The sequence below is a fragment of the Mauremys reevesii genome, linkage group 12, assembly GCF_016161935.1.
Source record: "Mauremys reevesii isolate NIE-2019 linkage group 12, ASM1616193v1, whole genome shotgun sequence".
In the NCBI taxonomy this organism is placed as follows: Eukaryota; Metazoa; Chordata; order Testudines; family Geoemydidae; genus Mauremys; species Mauremys reevesii.
The window spans coordinates 19,493,619-19,519,970 of NC_052634.1; the positions used below are offsets into that span (position 1 = coordinate 19,493,619).

A 26,352-nucleotide genomic window follows, 5' to 3' on the forward strand; every position below is an offset into this window, starting at 1 on the left:
GGACAATAAGGAGTTTTTAAATACTAAGCGGAAGCAGGGGCTGAATGAGCTCCCCCCTCACATCTAGTGAGGAGCTGGGGGAAAGACTTCAGGAACAGACCGTGTATGCACAGACACACCTACTCTGCCTAGGTATGCAGCATGATGGGGCCACTTTCCCAAAATGACCAGTTTTGGCTGGTGGTGGGTTACAAATCACTTTAGGATTGAGTTGAATGAAATGTTATTATCCTTCCTGCATGAGTGAGGGGCAGCAGAACATACATAGTCCGTCCTGATGGAGGGGTAGGTGGGTGAGGAATAGCTTTTATTGGTCTGCATAGAAGTGATTGAGAACGTCATCCTAAACTAGTGGTCCCCAAATATTTCACACTGTGCCCTCTTATCCATGGCTGTGGCCCATCAGAAGCCACGGTCAAGAACCGGGGCTGGGAGTGGGGCTGTTGCTTGCTGGGGAGAGGGGTGCAGACAGGGGTAAGGGGGTCGAGGCCGAGCTGGGAGCCAGAGGCCCAGGCTGAGGGTGGGGTTGGGGAAGAGCTGGGGCAGAGTGGGGCTGAGTGCTGCTCCCTCCATGGGGGCTGGCTCAGGCCCTGAGGTGTCCCCATGAATGTTCCTCTGTGTCCCCCTAGGAGTCATGCCCCACATTTTGGGGACCACTGAACCCTACTCGCTAAGCAGGGGCTAGTGATGCCAAAGCCCAGGGAAAGGGAGAACAAGTGCGGGGCCCCCAGCACTGGAACCATGTGAAGGGGCTGCAGGAGAGGGGCAATGGCTGGTGGCCCAGGGAGTTAAGGGCAAAGGGGGCACAGGAGGGGCAGGAGTTAGGGGTGAAGGAGGTGCAAGGGTAGGGAGTGCAGGAGCTAGTGGTAAAAGAAGAGTGGGGTTAAGTGGTGGTGGCTGAGTGCTTAGGGAGATGGGTTAGAAAGCAACGGGCGTCTTTCTGTAGAGGTTTGATTCTTGTCTGTTACGCAAGGCTGGTGTGTGGTGTCTCCATGGCTGCACGTTCAGTGTCTGATCACCCACCATGCCACAGGGAGCCAAGTCTAGACATATTCAGAGGCTCTATGCCAGGGTTTCTCAAACTTCCTTTCACTACAACCCCCTTCTGCCAAAAAAAAACTTACTACATGGCCCTGGAAAGAGGGACCAGGCCCCTCCACACTGAGCAGAGGCAGGGGAGACAAAGCCTGAGCCCTGCCCCAGGTAGGGGAGGGCAAAACCAGAGCTTGAGGGATTCAGCCCTGGGTGGTGGGGCTCAGACTTTTGGCTTCAGCCCCAGGCCCCAACAGTAACTCTAGCTCAGGAACCAATCCATGCAACAAACCTCGATGCCAACTCTGCCCACATATCTACACCAGCGACACCATCACAGGACCTAACCAGATCAGCCACACCTTCACCTGCACATCCACCAATGTAATATATGCCATCATATGCCAGCAATGCCCCTCTGCTATGTACATCGGCCAAACTGGACAGTCTCTAAGGAAAAGGATAAATGGACACAAATCAGATATTAGGAATGGCAATATACAAAAACCTGTAGGAGAACACTTCAACCTCCCTGGCCACACAATAGCAGATCTTAAGGTGGCCATCCTCCAGCAAAAAAACTTTAGGACCAGACTTCTAAGAGAAACTGCTGAGCTTCAGTTCATTTGCAAATTTGACACCATCAGTTTAGGATTAAACAAAGACTGTGAATGGCTTGCCAACTACAGAACCAGTTTCTCCTCCCTTGGTTTTCACACCTCAACTGCTAGAACAGGGCCTCATCCTCCCTGATTGATCTAACCTCGTTATCTCTAGCTTGCTTCTTGCTTGCTTATATTTACCTGCCCCTGGAAATTTCCACTCTTGCATCCGACGAAGTGGGCATTCACCCACGAAAGCTCATGCTGCAAAACGTCTGTTAGTCTATAAGGTGCCACAGGATTCTTTGCTGCTTTTAATGAAGACTAGATGCTTTTCTGGAATGTGTTTGCTCCAGAAGTAGCTATTGTGTCATACAGGAGGCCTGTGATATGCAGGGGGTCAGATTAGATGCTCTAATGGTCTCTTTTGGCCATAAAGTTGATTAATTTCTGAAAAACTGAGCATAGCATTGGGAGCAGCGTCTGATGTTTTCCTGTCTAGCCGGCTTGCTTCCTAGAATGAACGCTCCTTGAGTGGGGTGATCCACAGGGAGTAGCTCAAACCTCCAAAGGGCCTGGCCAGGGGCAGGACATTAGCACAGCAAGGGAGGGGTGTGGCAGTGACATCACAAAGGCTTTTGCAGGACCTCAGACTATTGGTCAAAGGTGGTGGGGAGGTGGTGACCTCACAGAGAGATGCTGATATGAGCCAGGCAGGACAGGGGCGAGGGACCAGGGAAACCTCAGAGACCCCTGTGGCTTTGCTTCAGCAAGTCTCCTTCTCGAGGTCTCTCTTTCAGGACTGAGAGAGTATTCGGGTTCATGGACGTGAGCGCCAGGAGGAACCTCTTTCAAGTTTTCTCCTTCCCTTTTAGAGATTTTACTAGAAAATAACTGTCCCTGTTTAGAAGGTAAGAGCCTCCTCGAGGTTTGAAACCTGTTCGGTCTGATCCATCTGGTTACAGTTAAATTCTAGGCATGGAAAACACGAGCTTAAGGAGGCAGAATTTTATTTCACACTTGGGATTTTGTCCCATAGAATCAGTGGGGACATTAGAGTTTGTCCTTTCTGTTTCACCTTTTCCTCCATCCATCCCTCTCTCCAGAAGTCCCCACACCTGTCGGGGAAAAAAAACCAGCCACCAGAAAGTGGTCCATTGTGTTTCACGCGGTGCCAAAGCCTGACACAGTGCCTGTGGGCAACCTTTGCTCTGCATACGTCGGCCATGCACACGCCGGCCGGTTCCCATGAAAGATGTGCCACTGCACATCTCGGTATTTAAAAAGTACCTGTGCCACTGGCAGATATTTTAAGGCTCCCGGCAGTGAGTTCTGGGGACTGTTGCTCACTTTCACTGAATGTAACTGTACGTAACTGTATGTGCAGCTCTGTGCAGTCACATTTGATCGAAGTTTGGTAATTAAATTATACAAGAGGGTCAGGTAGAGTGTCTACTACCACCACTATGTTTTGAGGAACTACAAAATTGTCTTATGATAAAGGGTTTCACTATCAACTAAAAAGCACTTGCTAGACAAGGGACATGGGTTCCAAAACCCATTAAAAAGAGAGAGGCTGGGGACAGATATCTGTACTTGGTGGTATAAGCTCCTTGTGTGAGCCAGAAGCACCAGTTCCACCTATGTCTCTCTCCACTGTGGAATGTCAGAGTTAATTTTTGATTCCCTTAAGAATCTAGATAAAGGTTACTGAGCTGAATTCACTGGCACTGGGGCTCCCCTGCTATGAGCTGAAATCACTGAAGAGCTGGACTTGTTGAGCTGAGAGCACTGAGTACTGTGCTAATGAGTGGGGGAGCCTGAAGCAATACCATGGAACAGAGCAGTGGGCTGAGCAGAGTGGAGCAGTTTGTGCAGCCACTGGGTGAGTGGAGCCGAGCAGCTAGTAGAGTGTCTACTATCACCACATGAGCTTAAGGAGGCAGAATTTTATTCCACACCTGAGATTTTGTCCCTTAGAATCACTGGGGACATTAGGGTTTGTCCTTTTGTTTCACCTCTTCCTCCATCCCTCCCTCCCTCCTTTCTCTTCATCTCTTGCTTCTTTTGTCCTTTCTCCTGTTCCCCTCCCAACACCAGGAGATGTGTGTGTGTGCGTGTCATGGAGGACTGCTCTGCAGCTCCCACTGTGGGAGGTCCACCCAAAAATGTGGGGCTGAAATAGTGCTCGGGCAGTCAGGGCCGGGTTAGCCTTTTGTGGGCCCCGGCACCAAACGTATTTGTGGGCCCCTATGTAGTCACTGTGGGCTCCAAGTGTGGGCCTGGTGGGGCAGTGCCATTGGTGCCATAGCATACCCGGTACTGAACCTCAGAGACATTTTTCATTTTGATCACACCCCTACATGGCTATATGCATTGCCATACACAGCTCCCTTGGCCCCCGGGTTTTCTCATTGAGCTGTACACCCATGTGGGTTTACCAGTGTCCACAGTGAGTAGAACTTTCACAGTGACCAAGGAAACTCCCCAGATTTATCTCCTTCCTCATTCATACCGTCTGTAGCCATGTCTCCAGTACCCCCCTATGTCACCAGTCACGGCATGTGGTCCTAGTCTCAGCTCAGAGTTCCACAGCCAGCAGATACCTGCTCAGTTCTGACAGATCCCTCCCTCAGCCCCCATCCTGCCATGTGAGCAAGCCACCTGCAAACACCATCTCCCCAAAGTCAGGACAGCCCTTGAGAATCCAAAGACACCAGCCTCTCTCCCTCTGTTCCCGTCTACATGCTAGTCTGCTACCTGGTCACCACCACCTCTCCCCAGGCTTGTTTCCTTTCTACTTTGGACATGCTCCCACCCAGCTGGAAGCTCCCTCTGCAAGCCTGACCTGCTCCCTCTTTCCCTGCTCCCCTTGACATTCCTTTCCTGCTGGCGACCTCTGTTCCTTGAGGTTAACTCCAGTGTCTTTAGCTGCTCTACCTTAATGGCCCCAGTAGTCACAGAGCCACTTGTAGCTTCTCTGGCTACAGCCATGGGGCCAATTGCCAGAGGCCAGCCTTAGCCAGCTGCAGCTACTAGCCGCAGGAGGGGTGGCAATGCCAGGGCTGAGCATGCTTGAACCTTGCAATGGCAGCACTAGGGACTCTAAATCCTCAGCGCTGGCCCTAGGCAGCTGAAGACTCTGGAGTTAGGCACTTCCCTCCTCTAGGCCATGGCTTTAAGTACCTGAGATGCCCATCACCTGCAGCAGAGGTCACCAATTCCCACGCCCCCCTCAGCCAGCACCTAGTCGTGCAGAAAGTGCAGCCTGAGTGATTTTGGAGGCTGGGGTGCCAGGAGGTTCCTGTCCCTGAGCAGCAGCTCTGCAACAAGCTCACAAGTCCCCTCTCCGCTGTGGGACCAGGACCCTGTGCAGACAATGGAGTTACCCTGTGTATAACCAGGTCTGTCCAAAGCCTGTTGAAGTGAGTGGGAGTCTTTTCATTCTCTTTAATGGGCTGTGTATAGAAGCAAAGGGCCCATTCTAGACTCCAGGAGCAAAGTGCATTCTGTGCAGCACTGGTTTACTAGTGTAACAGGAAGGTCTCACTTCACCTAGTGAATAAGCAACACCTCCTACAGCACCTAACACTTTCTGAGACGCTTCCCACCCATTTACTAAATGTGAATCTGCTTCGCTCACAAGGGCTGAACATATCAGGTGGGATGTTCACAAAAGCAGGGCACTTCTGCATTCAGCAGGGATTTTGGATGTGCACAGACACAGACAGGACTGGTTCCCGCAGTTACAGAACTGCAGTAAAGTGGAACAATTTTCAGCTTGTGTGATTGGAAGATAGCTGGATCCATCTTATAAGACTGTTCTACCTAAATGAGGAAAAGTTGAGGTGCCTTTATTATTCTTTTGTTCCGTTCTTTGTTTCTATGGGGAATTTGCTAGTGCAATATTACTGTCTTCCTTTTAAACAGACAAAATTTTTAAAAAAATGGCAATGGCTGTTGAAAATAGCAATTCCAGCCATAGTTAGCACTGGAAACACCCCAGCATTTGTTGCTCAATTGTATTCTACTTTTTCTACAGCAAATGACAGTGGATCAGCATATTCGATTTGGGAGAAATGAAGTAACAGCTGCCCAAATTGAGCTTGAGCACTCCTGAATTGTGAGGGTGTTCAAATCTGGAAGGCAGGTGCTAGATTCTCTTTCTGAATATTAGATAAATCTGGAAAGGAAAAAGTCAATTTCTATTTTCATGGCTCAGAAGTGGAAATCCTCCTGTACTGTATCTGAAGCTGCTCAGGCCCTCTAGTAGAGCCTCCCCTCCCTTACTTACCATTTTAACTTCTGGTGGGATTCACGTACCTCTCTTACTAGGCTTCAGATAGAGAGGGGCACTGTCCATTTAGTCCACCCAGTTCCTTCTTTGGGGGCTGCCAAGAGAGGTCACACCAGCATCCCTAAGCCAGTTTGGGGAAGTCTTTTGAGAGTGCTGTCTGGGCCGAAGCTTTCTACTCCTTGGGCACACTTGTTCCCCATTCACACTGCCACCCTCTTCTAGCAGCCAGCTCTCCATTCACAGCAAGCTGCAGCGCATAGAGTCTCTCAGCTTCCCTTTCCTGTTGATACTGCTCTTGTGTGGATTGGTCCAGGCTGAGGTTGATGGTGGGATGGAAATTGTTGAAATCCTGGTGGAATTCCTCAAGGGCTTCTCTTCCATGGGTCCAGATGATGAAGATGTCATCAGTGTAGCGCAAGTAGAATAGGGGCATTAGGGGATGAGAGCTGAGGAAGTGTTGTTCTAAGTCAGCCATAAAAATGTTGGCATACTGTGGGGCCATGCGGGTACCCATAGCAGTGCCACTGACATGAAGGTATACATTGTCCCCAAATCTGAAATAGTTATGGGTGAGGACAAAGTCACAAAGTTCAGCCACCAGGTTTGCCAGGACTAATTGGTGAGGGTATACTCTCAAGCCTACCCAGGAAAAGGGGTGTAGGGAATTGGGGGTGGGGAAATTAGTCTCAAGGCTGTCCAGGAAAGGACGGGTTAGGGACTTGGGAGATATTTGGGGACAGGCAGAGTTCCAAGTGGCTCTCCCCTAAGATTTGGAATACACTTGGTGGTGGCACCTTACTGTTAACCTAAGCTGGTAAATAAACTTAGGGAGTCTTTCATTCAGGTCCCCACATCTGTACCCTAAAGTTCAGAGTGGGGAGGGAACCTTGATGGGGGAAAACGGATTCCCCACTTGTCGCTTGTGCACTGTCCTCCTCCTTCTCCTCTTCATCCTCCAAAAAGTCATTCTCCCTGCTCCGTGCGACTCCCAACTTGCACGTGTCCATGGACAGTAGTGGGGTAGTGGTGGCATCACCCCCCATAATTGCATGCAGTTCAGGGTAGAAGCAGCATGTATGGGGCTGTGACCCAGAGAGCCCATTCACCTCCCTGGCTTTTTGATACACTTGCTTGAGCTCCTTGATTTTTACATGACACTGCTCTGTGTCCCTGGAGTAGCCTCTTTCCATCATGACCCTGGAGAATTTAGCGTACATATACCTCTACCCAATATAATGCAACCCAATATAACATGAATTCGGATATAACGGGGGGGGAGTGGCGTGGGGGGGGGGCTGCGCACTCTGGTGGATCAAAGCAAGTTCAATATAACGCGGTTTCACCAATAACACAGTAAGATTTTTTTGGCTCCCGAGGTCAGCGTTATATCAGGGTAGAGGTGTATTTGTGTTTCTTTTTTTGGAACGTAGTTCTCCCATAAGAGATTAGTCTCCCCAACATGTAACGAGATCCAGTACCTCCCGTTCAGACCATGCTGGAGCTCATCTGTGAATCCAGGACTGTGTGGGCTCTCATGATGATGGACTCTGCATGGTCGCCTGTGATGGTGGATTGTCCTGATGGTCACCTGTGCTGATGAGCTCACCACAGTGGCCAAACAATAAATGAAATTCAAAAGTTCCCGGGGCTTTTACTGCCTACCTGGCAAGTACATCGGAGTTGAGAGTGTTGTCCAGAGTGGTCACAAGGAAGCATTCTGGGATAGCTCCTGGATGCCAATAATGTCAAATTGTGTCCACAGTACCTCTAATTCGGAACTGCAATCTCGATTTTAGCACTACTCCACTTGCTGAGGTGGAGTACAGAAACCGGATTAAAGAGCCCTTTAAATTAAAAAAAACAAAAACAAAATGATTTGGGCATGTAGACGGAATCAGTTTTATTTTGAATTAACTCGGCTAATTCCAAAATAACCACATACTGTAGACCAGCCCTAAGGCTATGTCTACACTTCAAACACTGGAAGTATTCTTCTGACAACCCAACCCAAGCCCGTCTACACTGGGGCTCACATTAACTACTTCTCTGTGGAGTAGATTTTTCACACCCCTGAGAGATGTGGCTATGTCAACATAGCTTTTCATTGTAGATCACCCTCTAGCCAGCTTTTACACATGAAAGGCAGTGGAGTCCAGCCTTTTCCTTGATATTGATGGTTGATGATTGCAGCTTTCCTACCTGTTAGACACATCCTATGACAGATGTCAGGCCTTTCCTTTGCAAATTAGAGACGTGGGGAACTCAGTGACCCTTACAGGCTAAGTGGGTAAAAAGTTATACAACTTGTCTCCTCGAGTAGTTTTCCTTTTAATAGAAATTAACTTTGAAGCTAAGCAAAATACGTTCTATCTGAAATACAAAAAAATTAAATCTATACTGGGCCAATATTCTCATACACTCTTTCTCACACACATTCTCCCATCCCAGCCTTTGGAGGGAGGTTTTCTACCAGAACTCCTTACACTACATGTATCAGAGGGGTAGCCGTGTTAGTCTGGTTCTGTAGAAGTAGCAAAGAATCCTGTGGCACCTTATAGACTAACAGACGTTTTGCAGCATGAGCTTTCGTGGGTGAATACCCACTTCTTCGACATCCGAAGAAGTGGGTATTCACCCACGAAAGCTCATGCTGCAAAACGTCTGTTAGTCTATAAGGTGCCACAGGATTCTTTACACTACATGTGAGTTCATATATCTCTGGCTCTTTTGCCATGTATGTTGGTGGAAGGGGTTTCCTATATGGGAATGTTTGCATCATGGGGGAAAATAACTCTCTTGTCACATTTTTTAATCTTTCAAAGAGAAGTGATGTAAATACATAAAACAAGAGAAAACTAAGGTCTAGTCTACACTAAAGACATTTATTGGTGTAACTATATTTCTCAGGGGTGTGAAAAATACACACTGGTGAGAAATGTAGTTACAAAACCCTCCTCCCCTGTGAAATAACACTACATCAGCAGGAGAGCTTTGCCTGCCAACATAGCCACCACCACTTGTGGGGGCTGGACTAATAAAGTCCTAGGGAAGAGATTTCTCCCATTGGTGGAGAGCCTCTGTAATAGCAGTGCTACAGCTGCACCAACATCAGCTTTATTGTGTAGCCAGAGCATCAGACACAAAACCTTAGAATCAGGACTCAGCATGTGAGTATCCAGAAGTCTGAAATTAGAGCTTGACACATTTGTTGCCTCATTGGTTACCACCATTTCTACAGCCTGAAAGTCCTTGTTACCCACTCAGGCAGCCAGTTTGGGATCCACAGGGAAGGACTGTCCTATGAAGCACTCTCTCTTTGCATCCAAACGGTGAAGGATGATTGTTCTCAATCTAACCCTGGTATCCTCTGGAACAGTAATGAGACACACTGAACTAGGAAGTGGAGTTGGACAAAATTTCTTTGGGCCCTAAGGTTTTCCCACACTCACTGCTTTCATAGGTTCTCTCACTTGTGTGGATTTTCTGATGCCTAATAAGGTTCCAGCTGCAACTGAAGGTTTTCCCACACTCACTGCATTCAAAGGGGCTCTCCCCTGTGTGGACTGTCTGATGTCTAATAAGGTGTGAGCTGCGACTGAAGGTTTTTCCACACTCACTGCATTCATAGGGCCTCTCCCCTGTGCGGACTGTCTGATGCCTAATGAGGTGCGAGCTGCGACTGAAGATTTTCCCACACTCATGGCATTCGAAGGGCATCTTCCCCATGTGGATTCTCTGATGTGCAGAAAGGGCTGAGCTCTCAGTGAAGTATTTCCCACACTCACTGCATTTACAGGGCCACTCCTCTGTGTGGATTCTTTGATGGGCAATAAGGTTTGAGTGGCAATAGAAGGTTTTCCCACACTCAGCATTTATAGGGCCGCTCCCCTGTGTGGATTCTTTGATGGGCAATAAGGTTTGAGCTGCGAGTGAAGTTTTTCCCACACTCACTGCATGTATTTTCCCTCTTTCCCATGAGGATTTCCTGCTTTGTTGTGGTTTCCTTGATGCTCTTCTGAGTTCCCCGACAGGAAATAAATTTACCCATTTTCTCTCCTGGCTGGTTTCCTTGCTCTCTTTCTGGTGTGTGCTGAATCTCACAGGATCTTCCCTGCTCATGACTCTTCGACAGATTTCTTTTTGATCTTTGCGATAATTCTCTGTGTTTATCCACTTGCTCAACAGTTTCCTGCTGAGAATTCTGCTCCTCTTTCTCACATACCATTGCGTCACCTGCTGCGATAGAGACAGAAACCTCAAACAGGGATGGAAAGGGGAAGGCCAAACCAAAACAAGTGCGGAAGGGAAGTAAAATAAAAATCAAGAACTGAACTCCCCCAAACTCTTCCCCCAAATAGGAGAGAGGAGGGGATCAATTCAGCCTCCACATCCCATCCAAATTCACGGGGGAAGGGAGGAAGCTACTGCCTGGTGTCTGCTAGGGTCTACAGGAAGCCATGAGCTATATTTACCCTAAGGATATGATCCCTGCTAGGGACAGTAATGAACTGAGAGACCTCCCAAGGGCTTTGTAGGGCATCCCAGATGATTCCTTCAGGCACTTACAGATTCTGAGTTGCTTTAATGTTTCCTCACCTCTGCAGGGAGCTCTCAGGATCTCTATTTCCTCTGAACCCTGGAGGTCTGGGACCCATGGCTCTTCCCCTTGTTCCAGCTGGGAGATCACATCAGGTTGGGAAACTGGAAACCCTGCTCAGATAAAAGAAAACAAAAGGAGTTCAGTGGATTTCTGAAGACTTGGTCATAAAAAAAACATTCTATTAATTTATCTTCAGTGCTTAGTGTGACCTGGTGTGCCTGGGTAAGGGCAGGTTGAAAAAGGGAGGGCAGATGCTCCCCAAACTGGTGGTTAACACTGAAGTTAAACTCACTGACCAGTCACAAACTGTGCTTCTGATCCCACACACGGGTTATTGAGAAGCTGAAAAAAGAATTCACACAGCCCCCTTTATTGCATTGCACTTCTCTGACTCCCAGTCAGCACCTAGGTCCGGTACAGTGAGAAGTTATTTAAAAAGTCTGCGCACATAAACAAAATGTTCTTTTGACCCCAAAGGGTCAGCCATGTTACCAAGTCAGTATGGGTTTGGATCTTACCAAAAATACCATGATGCCAGGCAATACTTTAGCATCTAAACTAAAAGTTTAGATAAGAAAGAGAAAGGAAACCAGAAACAGAAAGAAAGTTGTTAAATGGGAAAGGAGTCAGATACATTCAGAAATCTATATATCAGGTTCTTAGCAGTATTGGTAAGTTGCCGGCTTGAAAGTCTGTTTGGAACACAGCCACAGCTTGGATGGGTCATCCAGTCCTTTGTTCAAGGCTTCAGTTTGCATAGGTGCTGACTTTTGGTTTTGCCGGTGGGTGCCCCATCCTGGCCCCGCCCCCTTCTCCAAAGCCCCACCCCCACTGTACTTCTTCTTGCCCCATCTCCCTAGACTCTCCTGAATGCCGCCTCCTTACCGACCCCCTGCCCTAAATGCCTCCTACCTACCGCTCACTCCTTTCCACCCCTTCCTGCCGTAAGGGCGAGGGTTCTTGTGCCGAGGGGTGCTCTGCCAGTTTTGAGGGGAGGCTATTTTCAGCATATTTATACACTTTCAGTGTACTCATTGAAAGTGTGTCTGTAACTGGTATCTCCCTTTCCTGATGTTTCCCAGTTCTTGCTCTCTACCTGGGTCCCTTTTCCCATCTCTCTCTTTCTGCTCCCCACCTCCTGGTGCCTCTGTTTAGTGCCCGCTCCCACCCATGCACTCAAAGCAGCTCTGTCTCCCCCCAAGCCCCACCCACTGTGGCCAGCCCAGGAACTGCCCACCCTGAGCCAGAGAGAGAAATTTAATTCAACAGCCCAGCATAGAAATGGCCCATTTATTCATCTGGCTGTATGGCTGCTGTGTCACTCCAGCTCCTCCCAGTGCCCCAGGCTGCAGCCCACCCCCACTTTGAAGCTCGCTCGCTGACTCCCTCACCCACTCTTCAACTTTTGTGGGTGGGGAGCCCTGGTGGGATCATGGCCAAAGGCGGGGGGGGAGGGGTTGCTTCCTCCCCCGGGCTGCAGCAGCCCAGCACCCCGAAGGAAGACAAGCTCAGGCATCCCAAGGTGAAGCAGGACCATGTCTCCTGACTTGAAGCTCATATACGGGGGTGAATGCAGCAAAAGGAATGCAGCTCCCAGGGAAGAGGAGATGGGGGGTGGATGGATCCAGGGGAAGGAAATCAATCTTTCCTGATGCAGATGCTGGTCAGCACGGGAAGGGATAAACTTCCTCTCGGGGAGGAAAAGCCCCTCAGCCAAGCTTGCTCTGGGCAGAGGAGGGGGAGACAGCTTTGAGGGGGGCAAGCATTACTTTCTCAGGCATGAGAGCCGGCCATGGAGAAGAGCCCATGGGGAGGATGCGGCTAGAAGCACTGGTGGTGTGTTGGCCCCTCTTGTCCCCCCACACATGGGGCAATGGATGCAGAGCCCTGGGACCTGGGTCAGAGCCGTAGGGGCTGGGAGCTCCCAGAGGCCACATGGGAGGAGTCTGGGCACAGGCAGGGTCCGGGCTGGGAAGGGGGGCTGCTCATCTGCACCTGGGGCTAGGGCTGCAGTGAAGCCCCTCTCCCCTTTGGCCATGGCTGGGTGCACCCGGCTGGCTGGAGCACGGGGAGGGGGCGAGCAGCTGGCCTCAGGCCAAGTTCACTCATCAGACACCAGGGCAAACTTTTCTTAAAGGAGCAATGTCTTTTGGTTTGTCCCCCTGCCCAGCACTAAGGGGGCCCACTGCTGGTTTCTCCTGGCTGGAGGGGAGCACCGCTCCTGGGGGAAGACACCAGAGAGGGCTGAGAATGGCTGGCTCAGTCCTTGAGAAACCCCCCCAGCCTGTACTGCCCCCATCAGCCCCCTGGGGCAAGCCGAGAAGCTGCCCAGCCATCACCCCCCAGCCCCCTGCCGAGAGGCTGCCCACCCCATCCCCCCCACCCCTAGCCCAGAAGCTGCCAAGCCCTGAAAATTAAAAGGGCTCACACACGCCTGCAGTGGAGCTGGGAGCTACAGCAGCTGCAGGGAAAACAGTTGATTGGCCACAGCCAGCCAAAGAGGTGCTGAAGGCTGCTGAGCATGCTAAATAGCGGATTGGCAGTTGCTAACAGCTGAGCTCCCCGGTGGGTGCAGAGCCCCCCCAGAGTCGGGGCCTATATCAGTTTGTAGAGAAGTTGCTCCAGAGGTAGGAAGGGGGATTGAAGACAAAATGCAGATGATGCAGCTGCCTTTTATATTCCTTTTGCCATGTGGCTTGTACTTCCTGTGTCCCAAACACAAGCTTCACAGCACAGGGCATGGAAAAGCCTTGGAGGTCTCATTACACAGGCATATCCCGGCATGTCTTGCTGACTCAATAGGTGTATCCCCTTGATCCTTTCCATGGATTCATTGTACAGCTGATGACCCTGGATGGACCATCAAACAGGCTAGGCAGTGCTGATGCCAATAGATCTGGGGGTGTCATCCAGAAACACAGTCCACAGTCTGGAATACAGATATACCCTACGTATCTATATCTCACACTACAAAGGTGATACAAACAAACAAAATGATCATAGATGGAAAATTATAACATTTTCCCTGACACCTAACATGGCATATCTAGCACAATTCATTGCAATTGTATCATAGTGGTATTAATAATAAAGTAATAATAATATAAAGTGTCTCACACTTCCAGACAGTGTCACACTTAGTAAACCAGTGAATTCCCAGAACCAGCTGCCCAGGTCCTTGAAGATGCAGATCACTCTGCTTAGGAGGGATTGAAATACCCACATATCTGCTGGGAACACACATTGACTCAGGCCCTGTGTCAGTCTGTAATCCTATGTTCACTCTTCTGGAAAATTATGATCAATTCTGTACACAGAATGGCTTGTGAAGTATCACTTGAAATTGCATAATCTACTGAATAGTATCCTCCTGTTAAAATGTGTAACAACACTGTATGTAAAGTGATGAGATGTTACTGTATGATATTACAAAAAGTTACAATTCTGGGGAACACCCACAGACCAGTTCCTCAGAGACAGCAAGGCAAACCGCTGGTCAAACAGCCATTCGCTGGCAGGGGGAAGGTGTGAAAAAGACATTTACATTCCATCACAGGGACACTTGAAACTCTCATCTACAACAGACAGCCTGGCACCATCATTCAGCTGAGAACTGAAGTTGTTTCTAATAGAAAGTACTGAATTATAAAAAGAGGTGAGGAAAATCTCTCAATCTCGCTCTCTCTCCCCTTTCCCTCTGCCCATGACAACTCCTGAAGAGCTGAATGTGGGCGGCAGGGGCAGGTTAGGGGGAGTCCTGGCTGAAAGGAAAACCAGCCTGTCTCAGCAGATGGTGAGAGAAACATTTGCTTTGAATCCATTTTAGCTGGTTAACTTAGACGTTAGTTTGTGTTTTATCTTGCATTTCTTTTGTAAACAATTCTGACTTTTATGCCTCATTACCCATAGTCACTGAAAATATGTTTTTTCCGGCAGTTAACAATTTTGTTTTATTGTTTTACCTAACCCGTGTGTTTGGATTCAAGTGTGTTGGAAACCCCATTTGGAATGACAAGGTTGGCACATGTCATTTTCCACTGATGAAATGACAGATTTCATATGAGCTTGCGTTGTTCAGTAGTGTGCTGGACAGTGCAAGATGCACATTTCTGGGGGAAGTCTGGGAACAGAGAATGTTCTGGGGTTCTCCAGTGGGGTACTGTAATTCATGAGTCGCTGACTAGCAGCACTCAATACTGTGAAGCTGGGAGCGAGTTACATGCTGGAGACTGTGTGTTAACTGCCCAGGAGTGGCTGCTCTCACAGTAGAGCAGTGTAAAAGGCACCCCAGCCTGGGGAACTGAGGGGAAACAGCTGTTCAACAGTCCAGATTGCACTGTGGTTAATGTCACAGACACTCAATTTCAAAGAGTTTCCTAAAACTCAGAGAAAGTAAATCCATGTCCCAGAAATCGAAGACTCCGGACAGAGGGCAAGTCTCCCTGGCTCTGCTTCTTGCTGACAGACAGGTCCAGAGACTATGAGAGGGTCCCGGGGAAGCTGGGAACAGTAACCATGGGCTGGTGGGGTTCAGTGGAGAAAGGGAACAGGAAGGGCAGGGATAGTACTGAATGCAGGAACTCAGCAGTACTAGATGATACGGCTCCTGTGCACTGTTCCCAAAGTGTTCTGCAGCAGGGAAGGTCTCTGGTAGTGTGTGTGTCACTGGCATATTGGGGTGAGGCAGAAACAGAGCAGAGTAGGGATGGCATTGGGGTGTGACATGAACCATCTCTCTCCATTTCCCCTTCCAAGAACTGAGGGGACGGGAATCTTTACCCAGCGAGGTCACATTCTCATAGTTCTCCTGAATGACATCCCTGTAGAGGGCTCTCTGAGTGGGGTCCAGCAGAGCCCCCTCTTCCTTGGTGAAATACACAGCCACTGCCTAGAAGGTCATCAGCCCCTGAAAGAGCAAGAGTCCAGCACTCAGTACCTGCTGCACCACTCACACTTTCAATCAAATGGAAGCTCCGGTGGATGATAGTCAACAGAGTCCCACCCCCACCCCGCTCAGAGAATCCTGGAAACACCAGGGTGAGGGGATGAAGAAAGAGCCCCTTGTCTCTCTCAGCAGATCCATCACACGCCTACTAGCCACAGACTGATACAGGAGAGGGAGCCCCCTAGCAGGGTCCAGGTAGAGTTCCGTGGTAGGAAGCCCAACACCCTCCTCATTGTGAGGAGCTGGATATGAAGGGAGGGGCATCTCCCCTAACCCTCACTGGTGGGTGCCCCCTTCATCTCTCTCAGCAGCCGCTGGTTAGTCAGGTCAGGCTCCAGCACCGGGAGTCTGGTCAGTTTTCCTAGCCCCATGTAGATGGGTTATTTTTTGTTCCAGAATTGAGGGCATTTCCACCTCCTAATCTCATGGGTCTGCTCCTAGAGTCTAGGTCACTTATTAAACAACTCCCAGCAGGTTTGCCACAATCTGTCCTTCTCCCTTTCCCAACCTGTACATTTCCTGCCGCGCTCCAACCTCCAAACCAGACTGTGCAAACCTTCCCATCTCTGGTGTACTTGCTGTCCCTCTCCCTCCTGCAGGAACCTATCAGCAACCATGCAATAATCCTACCTTAGCTGGCTCCACTTCAGCCATTTCTCTCCTATGTCCCATAGGAGGATGTGATGAGCTGGAGCGAAACATGGACGTCATTCTGCAGCCTGGCAGGGCGAGAAGGGCAGTTGTGGAGGTTTCAGAACAGGTTTTAGTTAATTTCACATCACGATTCCCCCAGGCCCTTTCCCTGCACACAGACATCCTAGATTCTGCCATGCTGGGAACATGCTCAATCTCTTTATTATAGTGTAGACCTGGCCCCTCCTGCCAGGCTAAGCCCAGAGAGATTTTTAACCTCCCTTCTCCATCCCTCCATCCCATAACAAAACCCAGGTCTACACTGGAGGTGGAGGTTGATCTAAGATACGCAACTACCTGAAAGAGGGTTCCAAAGAGGATGGATCTAGACTGTTCTCAGTGGTAGAAGATGACAGAACAAGGAGTAATGGTCTCAAGTTGCAGAGGGGGAGGTTTAGGTTGGATATTAGGAAAAACTTTTTCACTAGTAGGGTGGTGAAGAACTGGAATGAGTTACCTAGGGAGGTGGTGGAATCTCCTTCCTTAGAGGTTTTTAAGGTCGCCCTGGCTGGGATGATTTAGTTGGGTTTGGTCCTGCTTTGAGCAGGGGGTTGGACTAGATGACCTCCTGAGGTCCCTTCCAACCCTGAGATTCTATGATTCTATGAAGATTCTATGAACTTCAGCTATGAGAATAGCGTAGCTGAAGTCGGCTTACTTAGATCGACTTACTGCAGCATCCGACTGCTGCTGCTAACCCATTGACTCTGCATTCGCCCCTTGAGGCAGTGGCGTACTGGAGTTGATGGGAGAGCACTACCTGCCGATCCGGTGGTAGTGCAGACCTGCCCTTTGTCTCTGAACACAATGCTAGAAAAGAGCAGAACCAAAGGAGTCACTGTGGGGGATTCCCTCGGACACTGACCCCAGGGGAGCCACACCCCAGCAGGGGGAATATGGAGTCTGGAACCGGTTTTTCCTCTGTCTGATCCTTTTCTTGTTCACTGGAAAGTGGTTCTGCCCAGGGATGCTGCAATACATGTGTCTGGGTGGACTAATGAGTGGGAAGAGAGATTTCTAGCTCTCTTCTCCCACTTCCCCTTTCGGTCTCTCCTTCCCCGTCCTCTCTCCCTGCTCCTCTGGCTGGGAAAGTCCCATTCCTGGTTCTTTGCTCTCCCATGGCTGGATTTGCTCCTGGCAATTGCTAATGGGAGGAGAGGCTGTTTGTGTAGAGTCACTTTCTTGCCAGTCCCCAGCACTTTCTCTGAGGTCTGTCTGTTACCTGGAATCTGTGGCCCAGAATTTGTATTAACAAAGCCCAGGTCTGCTAGTACCAGCTGGAGAAAATAATCACTTTGGCAGGGCAGAAAAGAAGCTTTAATTAAGGTCACATCCCAGCAGAGAGGCCCCACTGGGAGAGCAGCAGCTGCTAAGCCTGGTCTCCCAGATCACAACGGAGGCTGCAGCGTCTGACCCAGGAAGCTGAACCCCAATATCCAGCGCAGAGAGGGACAGAGCATTTGAGCAGCTTCCCTCCTTTAGCTCTCTGGGGAGAGCACCTAATGAGAGCCCCTCCTCACAGGGAGAATCTCATTTGCCCCACTGTCCATCCGGAGTCACTCCTTGTCTTTCCATGCAGTGACTCTGGATTAACATTGGTCTCAATGAAACCAGATTTCAGAAAGAATGAGTCCAGAATGCTGTGGAAGATAGTGCCATAGTGTGGCAATGCTCAACCCCTTCCCACCTCCCTCAGCCCCCAGATCTAGGACAAGGAATCAGGGCAGGAATTTTCCCTATGAAACCAGAAGTTGCTGCAGTTTTCAAGATGGGAGAAAAGCAAAATCTGTCATTTCACCTCCCAGTGTTTGATAAGTGGATAGAAAGTTATCATGGTGACTGGGCCCGGCTGGGGAATGCTAGGAAGCGCTTGGAGCCAGGATTCTGGCACAAGCTGATCAGAGAGAAGGAGCATGGTTAGTAGCAGCCCCCAGAGCCTCCATCCAGGGGCCCCCAAACACCCCTAGTACCCAGAACCCAGACCCCCCAGCCAGGGTCCCACCATATATTCCCTGGGACCCAGCCACCAGAATCCCTGGCCAGAGACCCCTCAGAGCCCCACCAGCCAGAGAACCCCCACCAGATCTTCACTGCCAGGCTAGGAATCCCAAAGGGTTCCCCACACCAGCCAGGGACCCCCATTGGGAACTCACTGCCTGCCTAGGACCCCCACCTGCCCTTCAGCACAAAGGTAAGACATGTCCATGCCCTGTCACTAGCAAATAATGGTCACCATGGATCCACCCCAACGTGGCTACAGCTTAGCACTGTGGGAAGCAGCCCCTCACAGAGACCATTTGTCATGGGGTTTGGGATACTTCTGGACCCACACTGCACTCAGAGTGACCTCCTCATCCCATGCCAGCTGGAGAAAAGAAAAGGGTCCAGCCAACTCTCCCGTTACCAGCTGGGAACCACTGATCCCCCAAACAGGGGGAGGCCTCTGGATCTGATGGGTATTAAACATGTGTCTGGTCTCTTTCATCAGCAAACATTTTAAGGAGGGAACAAATGATTCTCAAAGGAGAGGGGAAAGATGATCACTGGGCAATTTAAGCCCCTGCGACCTCCAGGATGGAGAACGACTCAGGGCAACAGGTTCCCTCCAAGGAAGGAGAAGTTGCTGGGATTTAGAGACATGGGGAACAGCCCCGAACCCAACAGGATTTTTAATGGACATTTGATAATGACGTAGAAAGAGGGAAATCCTGAGCTTTGAGATCAATGTTCAGAAATGAAAGAGAAAGGGTGGAAATCTGAGCAATTTTGGATCCATTTTTGCCAATTATAGAGAGGAAAGTGGAAAATCAGAGGGATTTTATATCAGTTGTTGGGATGAGGTAAAAGCTGAGTATTTCACATCAATATCTGATAAATGAATAGAGCGGAAATGGGCAACATTTGCAAACATGTTAGATCCATGAATCTGAGGAAAGGTGTAAATCTCAGATTTTCTTTGTATTTTATCATTAGAGAGACAGGGAAAAAATCTCAGAGCATATTCACTTAGAAATAGACAACTAAAGAGGAGTGGGGCAAATGTTCAGGGCAGTGGTCCCCAACGTTTTTGGCTGGCGGGTGCCAGCCGAAGGACCACTGTGGCGGCATTTCTGCAGCGACGCCTCTCGATGACGCCGCTTGTCAGCAGGTGCTCTCCCGGGGGCCAGGACACGGGCGCATTAAGATGCCCCCGCGGGCACCATGGCGCCCCCAGGCACCGCGTTGGGGACCACTGGTATAGGGTATTTTATATCAGTCTTTGAGACTTGCAGAGAAAACATGTCACAAGGTAAGCAATTGACAACATGAGAGAAAAACACCAAGATCTGAAGGGATTTTATGTTACTATTGAATAACTAGAGAGAAAGGATTTGATTGGATTTTATATGACTGTCCAATACATAAACACAAAGTGATGGCTCCTCCCTCTGCCACCATTCCCATGGGCAGCAAGGAGCCCTTTGAGGAGCTGATTTAAGAGGGCGGGGGGGGGGGGGGAGCTGGAAGGCACCATGGATAAAGGAAGGGGGCAGCAGTGGGGGACGGGCAGGTGACTGGGGGCTGAGGGAAACTGTGTTGGTAGTTTGGGGCCAGTGGGTGGGATTGGGAAACCAGGGTCTGGGCAGTCTCCATGGGGGACACGTGCCCCTCCCGTCCCCGTCCTGGCAGAGAACGGGCATCTCACCCCCCCCCCCCCCCACGTCAGGGGCAGCCATGTGCTGGGGACTGACCCAGGGCAACAATTTCCCACGGAGACAAGGACAAATCGCTGCAGGTAAAACGGGGGGGGGGGGATAATCCCGCACATCGGACAGATTTTAAATGGACACTTGAGACTCATGGAGAGACCAGGGCAATATCAGGGGAGATTAAAGAGCTGATCATTGGGGGGGAGTCTCCCTGGATTTTATAGCCACGTGTGATAACGAGAGAAAAGGGGAAAAACTTGACAGACTTTGTATGTGGGAGGACGTGGCACAAACAGAGAAGGATTCAATGAACTGACCCCCCCCAGGGGAATTTCCTGGCTGCACAGAAACAGTTCGAATTTCCCGCCCCAATGACCCCCCGTGCAACCCCGACTCACCCCCCGCCCCACAGCTCAACTCCCCCTCCCCCCAGCACGGATTGTGCCCTTTAGCCCCCTCCCCCAACCCTGCCTCCAGCTGCCTGACCCCCCAACCATCAATTCCCTGCTCGCCCCCCCCCGCTCCCCGCTGCTCCCATCGCCCCGCCCCTGGAACCAGCGCCCAGCGGAACGTTCCGGCTGATACGGGCAGGGGGAAGGGCAGCGGCTTCAGCAGCTGTTACTGAGCATGCGCAGTTCCCGGGAGCCGCACATTGCTACGGGGAGCGATTTAATACCCCGCCCCCACCCGCCGGGCCCCAGGCTCCGCGGCTTCTCTCAGGATCCCCGGGGCAGAGCCACTTTCCCGCCCCCCCGGGTCTCTCACTCACCGGCTCACACGGAGGCGGCAGCAGCAGCAGCAGCTTTGTTCTCCCGCCCCCAGCGGAGCTCGCACGGAGCATGCACAGTTCCAGCTGCTGAACCCTCCCTCACCTGGGCTGGAGAGGGCGGACGCGGCCCCGGGGCAGGCTGGGAGATGTAGTTCCGGACTCTCCCTGGAGCGGAAGTGACGTCAGCGAGGGAGGCGGAGGCGGAGCGCGAACGGGCGCGGGGCGCTGCGGTTCTGCCTGGTTCGTGCGGGGCCGTTGGAGCCTCTCCCGGCCCGGAGAAGGTTTGTGCCGTTGTGCTCTGGGCATGCGCAGATCGCGGCGGGAGAGACCTTCATTAACCCCCCCGTGCCCGGCCCGGGCTCCGGCCCCGCTACGGAGCTGCAGCCTCCAGGTCCGGGAGTGGGGGCGGGGCCGGGCGGTGACTCCGCCCCAATGTCCGGGGCGGGGGACCCGGCATCTCGCAGCGCCGGGATCTGCTCCCTGGGGCTGGGAAGGGGGCAGGGGGAAGTGTCGGTGCAGCCCGGACGTGGCCGGGGTGGTGGGGAGCCGGTGACCCCCGAGGAGCGGGGAGAGAAAGGGGGGGGGGGGCTGAGATCCCCTCGGATTTACCGCTGCCCCCCCCCGTGGGGACCCCCCGCGTCCCCTCCCGTCCTGCCCCCGGTCGCCCGAGAGAGCCACGCGCCGCCCCCCGGGTGACCCCCCCCCCCCCAAACCCCTGAGACGGTCCCTGTCCCCCGAGTGGGCCCCATTGTCTCTCCCCTTCGCCAGTGTCCAGCTCTCCCTGTGGCTGGTGGGGCTCTGGGGGTGTCTGGGGCCCCTGGCCAGGGACTCTGGGGACTGGGGGCCAGGGAAGATCTGGCAGGACCCTGGCTGGGGCTGCGGTGATTTGCCCTTGTGCGGGTGGGAAATGGTTCCCCTGAGAGATTCCTGAACTGGGCAGAGGCTGGGGGGGCCCTGAGACAGGGACACGGCTCGGGGGGGGGGGCTCTCTCTGCTGGCAACAGGGCGTGGGAAGGCCCAGGAAGGGGAGGGAGGAGCGAGCGTCCCCCATGGAGCCAGGCCCACTCACCCTGATAACTTCCTATCCACTTATCAAACACTTCCGGTCCCATAGGGAATATTCCCCCCCCCTTCCCCCCCAATCCTTGTCCTAGATCTGGAGGTGGGAAAGGGGCTAGAAATGCCACACAATGTTCTCTTCCACAGCGTTCTGGACCATTGTTAATCCACAGTCACTGCATGGAAAGATAAGGGGTGACTCCGGATGGACAGTGGGGCAAATGAGATCAGCAATTCTCTCTGTGAGGAGGGGCTCTCATTAGCTGCTCTCCCCAGAGAGCTAAAGGAGGGAAGCTGCTCAAACGCTCTGTCCCTCTCTGCTCAGGATATTGGGGTTCAGCTTCCTAAGTCAGATGCTGCAGCCTCCATTGTGATCTGGGAGACCAGGCTTAGCAGCTGCTGCTCCCCCAGTGGGGGCTCTGTACTGAGCAGTGACCTTAATTAAAGCTTCTTCTCTGCCTGGCTCAGGGGATGACTTTCTCCAGCTGGTCCTAGCCCCTTGGGGCAACGCTGGGACCTGTTAATACAAATTCTGAGTTACGGACCCCAGGTTATTGAAAGACCTCAGGGAAAGTGCTGGGGACTGGCAAGAAAGTGACTCTGCACAAACAGCCTCTCGTCATTTCTCTTCCCATTAGCAATTGCCAGGAGAAAATCCAGCCATGGGAGAGCAAAGCCCCCAGGAATGGGACTGTCCTAGCCAGAGGGGCAGGGAGAGAGGACAGGGGAAGGAGAGACTGAAAGGGGCAGTGGGAGAAATGAGTGGGGGGAGAGATTTCCAGCTCTCTAGTCCACCCAGACACATGTATTGCAGCATCCCTGGGCAGAACCACTTTCCAGTGAACAAGAAAAGGATCAGACAGGATCAAAAGGAAAAGCTGGTTCTTGACTCCATATTCCCTCTGCTGCGGTGTGACTGCCATGGGGTCAGTGTCTGAGGGAATCCCCCACAGTGACTCCTTTGGTTCTGCTCTTTTCTAGCCTTGTGTTCAGAGACTTTGTTACAGGAGGGGAGAGGGAGAAGGGAGGTTAAAAATGTGTCTGGGCTTAGCCTGGCAGGAGGGGCCAGGTCTACACTGTAATAACATGCTTGATCTCTTTCCCAGGATGGCAGAGTCTAGGATGTCTGTCTGCAGGGAAGGGGCCTTGGAGAATCGTCCTGTGAAATTAACTAAAGCCTGTTCTGTAACCCCCACAACTGCCCTTCTCGCCCTGCCAGGCTGCAGAATGACGTCCATGTTTCACTCCAGCTCATTCCATCCTCCCATGGGACAGGGGAGAGAAATAGCTGCGGAGGAGCTTGTTCAGGTAGGGATTATCGGGGGGTTGCTGGTGGGTTCCTGCAGGAGGGAGAGGGACAGCAAATACCCTGGAGATAGGAAGATTTGCACAGTCTGGTTTGGAGCGGGGCAGGAAATGCACAAGGTGGGGAAGGGAGGAGGACAGCTTGTGACATTCCTGCTGGGGGGAGTTTAATAAATGGCCCAGATTCTAGGAAAAGACCCATGAGATTAGGAGGTGGAAATACCCTAATTTGTGAAAGAGAAAATAACCCTCCTACATGGGGCTAGGAAAACTGACCAGACTCCCAGTGCTGGAGCCTGACCTGACTAACCAGCGGCTTCTGTGAGATATGAAAGGGGCACCCACTAGTGAGGTTTAGGGGAGATTCCCCTCCCTTCATATCCAGCTCCTCACAATGAGGAGGGTGTTGGGCTTCCTACCAGGGATCTCTCCCTGGTCCCTGCTAGGGGCTCCATCTCCTCTATTGGTCTGTGGCTAGTAGGCGTGTGATGGATCTGCTGGGAGAGAAAAGTGACTCTCGCTTCATCCCCTTAACCTGGTGTTTCCAGGATGCTCTGAGTGGGGTGGAGGTGGGACTCTGACTGTGATCCACCCAGAGCTTGCATTTGATTGGCTTCTTTCCCCCACAAATAGTGGGAGTGGGACATCAGGTACTGAGTATTGGACCCTTGCTCTTTCAGGGGCCAGTGACTTTCGAGGAGGTGGCTGTGTATTTCTCCAGGGAAGAGTGGGCTCTGCTGGACTCTGCTCAGAGAGCCCTCTACAGAGACGTCATGCAGGAGAACTATGAGAATGTGACCTCGCTGGGTAAGGATTCCTGTCCCCTCAGTTCTTGGAAGGGGAAATGAAGAGATACGGTTCACGCCAGCTCCACAATGCCACCTCTGCTCTGTCCTGTCTCTGCATCAGCCCAATATGCCAGTGACCCACACACACTGCCACAGACCCTCCCCTGCTGCAGAACACAGGAGCAGTATCGCACAGTGTCAAATATCTCCTGTTTGCATAAGTAAACTTCTTTGAGATGGGGTGACCACATCTGCATGCAGTGTTATGCTCCTGTAAAGCACACGGGATCTTTATAGAGGAAGGTAAATACACAGCATTTATTGAGAATACAACAGTTAGAGAGAGAGACACACTCACACTCACACTCACACTCACACTCACTCTCTCTCTCTGTCTCTGTCTCTCTCTGTCTCTCTGTCTGTCTGTCTGTTGTAGCTCGAGTCAATCTAATGGCCAGTTAGATTGAGCACGAGTGTAGGGCTGGGGTCTTGTCGGTCGCAATCCAATGCTCCTGGAGTGTGGCAAGACGAACCCATGGCCAAGCACCCTGGTTCTTATAGGTTTTTTCCTTTGTTGAAGTCTATGGATTTTGCTGTGTCAGTTTGTGATCGGTTACTTCTTAACTGGTGTAAACATTCCACTGCACCTCCGAGAGGGTCAGCCTGTCCTTTGTTCTGATTTAATCAATTGTCCTCAGGGGTGCCAGCCTTTACCTCAGGGTCATCAATCTGCCCTTCATTATGGATGCGCGTTGATGATTCTTTGATGTCCTTTAAGTCTCTTGACTCCTTCTTCCTTGACTCTGGCTATAACAATGGCCTTTACACCTTCTCTTTTCCTGATGCATACATCCTCATTCGCACAAACCCACTGAGAATACAAACAGTAGTATTTTATATCGAGCAAAAAGGCATTGCTAATGAAACCTTGCCTTCAATGTTTCTCTAATCTACTTAACATAGACACAATAGAGAATCCTGTCTCTTATTTACTAAACCTTAAAACAAAGACATGTATATGTAACTAGCGTGCCTAATTTGTAATACATAGAGGAAACCATAGTAGACAGTGTAACTTATCCTAAAACAAAAGGTGACCATAATCAGTCAGAAGGATTGTTCTGGTCTGTCATTCCTTTCTGCTATTCAAACAGGGTGGCTGACAGGATGAAATCAAATCATACATTAAATTCTCACAGTACATTATAAAATCCAGCTCCTACAGCCGTATTGGAGATGTGGGCGTACCATAGATTTATATACAGGCAATATGATATTTTCTGTCTTTTCTATCCCTTGCTTAATGATTCCCAACATTCTGTTCGCTTTTTGACTGCCGCTGCACATTGAGTGGATGTTTTCAGAGAACTATCCATGACTCCAAGATCTCTCTCTTGAGTGGAAACAGCTAATTTAGACCTCATCGTTTTATATGTTTAGTTGGGATTATGTTTTCCAATGGGCTGCACTATGTGCTATCCTGACATCTAGTACTGCTGAGATCCTGCATTCAGTACTATCCCTGCCCTTCCTGTTCCCTTTCTCCACTGAACCCCACCAGCCCATGGTTACTGTTCCCAGCTTCCCCAGGACTCTCTCATTGTCTCTGGACCTCTCCGTCAGCAAGAAGCAGTGCCAGGGAGACTTGCCCTCTCTCTGGAGTCTTGGATTTCTGGGACATGGATTTACTTACTCTGTGTTTTAGGAGCCTCTTTGAAATTGAGTGTCTGTGACATTAACCACAGTGCAATCTGGAGTGTTGAACAGCTGTGTCCCCTCAGTTTCCCAAGCTGGGGTGACTTTTACACTGTTTTACTGTGAGAGCAGCTGCTCCTGGGCAGTTAACACACAGTCTCCAGCATGTAACTCGCTCCCACCTACACAGTATTGAGTGCTGCTAGTCAGCGACTCATGAGTTACAGTGCAGCACAAGAAAACCCCAGAAAAGTCTCTGTTCCCAGACTTGCCCCAGAAATGTGCATCTTTCCCTGTCCAGCACACTACTGAACAAGGCAAGCTCATATGAAGTCTGTCATTTCATCAGTGGAAAATGACATGCACCAGCCTTGTTATCCCATATAGATGAGTGGACTCATCCCTGCGGCACCCCCTGCTGGTGACTTCTGGGAATTAGCTCGTTCCAGCTCCGGCGCACCCTCTGCAGGCCAGTGATCCGCCTGTCCTCTGGCCCCCCGTGCCCCTCCCTGGACCTGGTGCCCCTTTTACCTGGGGTGCTGCCCTCTGGCAGTAACCCCTCAGTCTTAGGGTCTCCCCTCCCCAGGGAACTCCGACCCACTATTCCCACCTCGGCTCAGTCTAAGGCCAGTCATCGTCTAGCCCCACCCCCTGGGGCAGACTGCAGTATCAGCCACTCATCACTGGCAAGGAGGGTTTAGACCTGCTGCCTTTGCCTACCCCTGGGCTGCCCTCTGCAACCCCCCAGTACCTATTGCCTTCTGCTAGGCCGCAGCCCGGGGCTTTCCAGGGTGGAGCTCCCCAGCTCCTCTGCCTTTCCCCAGCCCTGCTCCACTCAGGTACCCTGTGTCCAGCTCCCTGCAGCCAGGCCCATCTCC

General features: G+C 51.1%; 1 protein-coding gene and 1 long non-coding RNA gene across 2 annotated transcripts in view; both read right to left on the reverse strand.

Annotated features, from left to right (window-relative positions):
* Positions 1-9,204: 9,204 nt before the first annotated feature.
* The window catches only part of LOC120375474 (zinc finger protein 850-like), a gene marked incomplete at its 5' end in the record, with an annotated part of 271,416 nt that continues 254,268 nt past the window's right edge, over positions 9,205-26,352 (reverse strand). Inside the window, one exon of the mRNA XM_039496133.1 lies at positions 9,205-9,690. Within this exon, the coding sequence (XP_039352067.1) occupies positions 9,325-9,690 (366 nt within the window). The remainder of the gene's footprint in view (positions 9,691-26,352) is intronic.
* LOC120375480 lies at positions 10,607-20,691 on the reverse strand. Its single transcript, XR_005586569.1, has 3 exons — positions 20,628-20,691; positions 16,107-16,195; positions 10,607-10,641 (listed from the first exon to the last, which is right to left on the reverse strand). It is a non-coding gene; the product is annotated as an uncharacterized LOC120375480 (long non-coding RNA).